Consider the following 3994-nt stretch of genomic DNA (forward strand, 5'->3'; position numbering starts at 1 on the left):
CTACTACTACTCTCTACTACTACGTACGTACTACTACGTACGTACTACTCTCTACTACTACTCTACTCTACTACTACTCTCTACTCTCTCTCTCTACTCTCTCTCTCTCTCTCTCTCTCTCTCTCTCTCTCTCTCTCTCTCTCTCTCTCTCTCTCTCTCTCTCTCTCTCTCTCTCTCTCTCTCGCTCTCTCTCTCGCTCTCACTAATCGGTGAGTGGAAATTTCAACGGTGTTATTCTACGACCTTCTCGTTCCACTTACTCCCAATTTCTCGCCAATTTTATTCCACCACTACTCCACACACACCACCACGCACCATGAATTCACGTGGGACGGGGGGGGAGGGAAAGTTGTAGCAGCGGCGGAGAAGGAGGGGGAGGGTGCGTGGGAGCACGTCGATAGAGGGCAAAGCGAGCCGCCGTCTCACCAGGGGGCGTCGCTCACAATGGCGGCGCCGGAAACGACAGTTTGAAAAAGCGATCGACTTTTGTGGCGGCTCGTGTTTATTGCTTAATGGTCGCAGCGAGGCGGCGGCAGTGGCGGCAGCGGCGGCCCGCCGTTTACTGCACGATAATCAACAATCAGGCAGCGGGCCGGCACCCACACGCTTACAGTCACACGGACATGCCCGCACGCGTCTGCTGCTGTCACACGCGCACGCACACACGCACGCACGCACACACACACACGTACGTACGCACACACACGCGTACGCACACACGCACGTACGCACACACACACACACGTACGTACGCACACACGCACGTACGCACACACGCACGCTGAAGTACACACACTCATCGGCCACCTTGAAATAGGTTGCGACACCACTGTTATACCATCACTATCATTATCGTAATCATAATCACCATCATCATCATCGTCATTATCATCGTCATCATCATCATCATCATCATCATCATCATCGCAGCAGTAGCAGTGACTTCACGCGGGTGTTATGTATAAATGCTTTATAGATGGCACCGCAGCGCGCCCCGACGTGCGCATACAATCGGCAATAATTCCACATCAACACGATGATATGCGGCGAGTAGTCACCGCCTGTCACCGTGGCTGTGAGGTGTTGACGCGATGTCGCCTCCGACCGTCCCCTGATGCCGGAGCTGTCAGATAATGAGCTATTTATGGGAGCGAAGTGGGGGCGCACTACCAGCAGTACCAGGGTACGTCTACGCGACAAACAAACACAGCACTTGCACGTAAAAATACGCACACGCGCGCTCACGCACGGACGCACGCATACACCCAGATGCATCACAAACAGTTCTGCATAATCTGTTAGATTACACACAAGTCGGCCAATCGCAAGCTTACTCACTGCGACAGTAGTTGTGAAGGGCTATAGACACACATGTGTATCCGCTCTCATATTCTCACACAAGCAACGTGCACTTATGAATGTGCGCTTCTGTGAAAACTAGATCACATGTCATCATGGGTTCAATGTGGAGAATGTGTATTTCCACACGAAGAGCAACTAAAGGGCAGTGGCATTAACATACCTACACTAGAGAATATTTATACTATGGTATAACCGTATAACTATACTAGAATATATGTATAATATCTGTATTAGAGTATATTTCTACTACTATAGTATAGAGATCTTTAGATGGCATAGAGAGGGTAGTAATTGATGGTAACAGTAAGCATATTCTGAGTTAGCATTTATAATCAAGCTCTCTTTACAGACATAACGCCAAAAAATGGTGTTGCTCGGCAGGCTACAGGCGCAGTCTTGGGATCCGTCTAGAAATTTCCCCCTGTCAGTGAGACTGTTTCCACAGACAGGGAAATAACGGCAGGCCGGGGCATGGGAGCAGTAAATACCACATTGCCAGACCTTGTGTAAGTGCGCCCGCCTGCACAGAGGTTGGTGGAGAACTAACGACGTGTATTACAGGGCGCTCTGCACATCGACAGGCACTGCCGCGGCGCGTGGGGGCGCGCACTGCACGTCTATTTTTGCGTGGAGAGCTAGTTATTAGCCTGTGCCAAGGACTCCTGAGCTGTCCTACGACCTCAATCCACCACGCAACTCTTCCCAACTGCGCCCGCCACCTAGCGGGAAAATAGTGTGACAAACGTACCCATGCGTTATTTGGAACTGAATGTGGGTGTGGTATTCAGCTACGTGTATTTGTAAGTACACAATATAGAGATAATTCCATGAGAACTTACATCTGTTTGTGATATATTTACATTTGGTACACACGATAACCGACCTTTTTTATTTAAAGAAAGTGGCCAGGAAGGACTGTAGAGTAGAGAAAGAAAGGTGGAGTATGAATCAAAAAATCATATGAAACCCACGATTTCTAATAACCGATGCATCTGTCCATTTCCTACTTGCTTGCTAGGTTGTTTGCTTGCTAAGTTCTTGCTGTTTTACCAATCTTTTATTACTCATAGATGATATACGATATATGATATACTCTTAATTCGTGTTTTTACCTCTGCCAAGTAGGTTATGTTTTCGCCCCTGTTAGTTTGTGGGTTTGTTTGTCTGTCAACAGGATATCTCAAAAAGTTACGGACGGATTTTGATGGAATTTTTTGGACGGGTTGGTCTTGGGCAAACAACCAATCGATTCGATTTTGGTCGTGATCCGGATCCAGATCTGGGTCCAGAAATTTTTTGAAGGATTTTTCATCATTGATCGTAGTGTAGCGGTTTAATCTCTAACCGATTTGCTTCGTTTCGCTTTCGCTTTCTCTCTCTGTAGGGGTTTATGGTGTGTCACCGCCACGTTAAACCCGGCTACAAATTAGATCAATAGCTAAATATAGATATATGGGGGGACTGTTAAGCTGTGGCGGAGGTTTGCTATCCCCGATTGCTCTTGTTGTATTTGTTTTTGTATGGAATTATTTGCAAATGAAAATACAAAACTCAATACGGGGCTAAATTCTAATGCAGACATTTTAAAATCTGCTGTTAGTGTGAGCATGCAGACACAGATGCAGGATTTATGAGATAGTTAGTACTTACTGTGGTTCAAACTCTATCATTGTTGATGCTTTCATCACATCCTTCTTATGTACGGGTCCAATGTTGATGCCGGCATACTGTGTACACATGAATAGAGATAGTCAGTGAATTCACTAAAATGGCAGCTGGATAGTACGTGTGTTACCACAAACAAAAGTATAGATGTTTCAATACACAAAGTTTTCTGAACAGATATTTCTATATTATTATACATTTAGGAATTCCAGCAAGATAAATCGATACATATATCATTCGCTCAAATACTTTTCAAGTTACCATTTCAAACCCATTCAAAACCATTTCAAGTTACTGATAGTGTATTTTGTACCTAGCAGAGTTAGCAAATGCTCATGAGTTATTGTTCTAACAGAAAAACATCGCGACCCATTAAGACGGACATAAAAACAGATAACAACAGGCCGGCTGCCGAAACCTATTGTCGAGATGACAAGGTCGAGTGTTTGGGGGAGAAATATTCAAGTCTCTTGCGAATACTCACGGGTATTTTCGACTGTTTGAGGAATTCTAGCAGTGCCTCTAGGGAGCCGAGCGTCGAGGACTGTACGTAGACACCCCTCTCCTCCATCTTAATGGAGTTCAGCATGTGACTGAGGTGTGCACTTATCTCATCCTAAAACACATACGGCCACACACAGTCACATAGACTGCCAGCAAACACAGCGACCACAGATGTATATGTATGTATACATGAAAAGGAATTAATGAACTAATAATGATTGAAGTAAGTAGAGCAATCTAGATAATTTAAATTTACTTGGAAAAAAGAAGTAAAATTCCAATTGTAAAATCTGAGCGATAACGTAATACCTAGTAACTACTACTTCTAAGTTCTAGTAGTTTTTATCTTCTACGAACTAATTATGATTAGTGATTTAATCATGGCTCCTGATTAAAATTAAATATTGTGATTATCTTAATCATGGATATAATAAAGTGTTATTACGCTTGTTGAAAACGTCGC

At 44.5% G+C, this 3994-nt stretch overlaps 1 protein-coding gene across 1 annotated transcript in view; it reads right to left on the bottom strand.

The window, feature by feature from the left end:
* Window positions 1–3994, bottom strand: part of LOC106818134 (eukaryotic translation initiation factor 5B-like) — a gene marked incomplete at its 3' end in the record, with an annotated part of 39841 nt that overhangs the window by 15236 nt on the left and 20611 nt on the right. The window contains 2 exon segments of the mRNA XM_014822853.1: window positions 3013–3089; window positions 3512–3643. Of these exon segments, the coding sequence (XP_014678339.1) occupies window positions 3013–3089; window positions 3512–3643 (209 nt within the window).

Source organism: Priapulus caudatus, unplaced genomic scaffold (genome assembly GCF_000485595.1).
Source record: "Priapulus caudatus unplaced genomic scaffold, Priapulus_caudatus-5.0.1 Scaffold2046, whole genome shotgun sequence".
Lineage (NCBI taxonomy): Eukaryota > Metazoa > Priapulida > Priapulimorpha > Priapulimorphida > Priapulidae > Priapulus > Priapulus caudatus.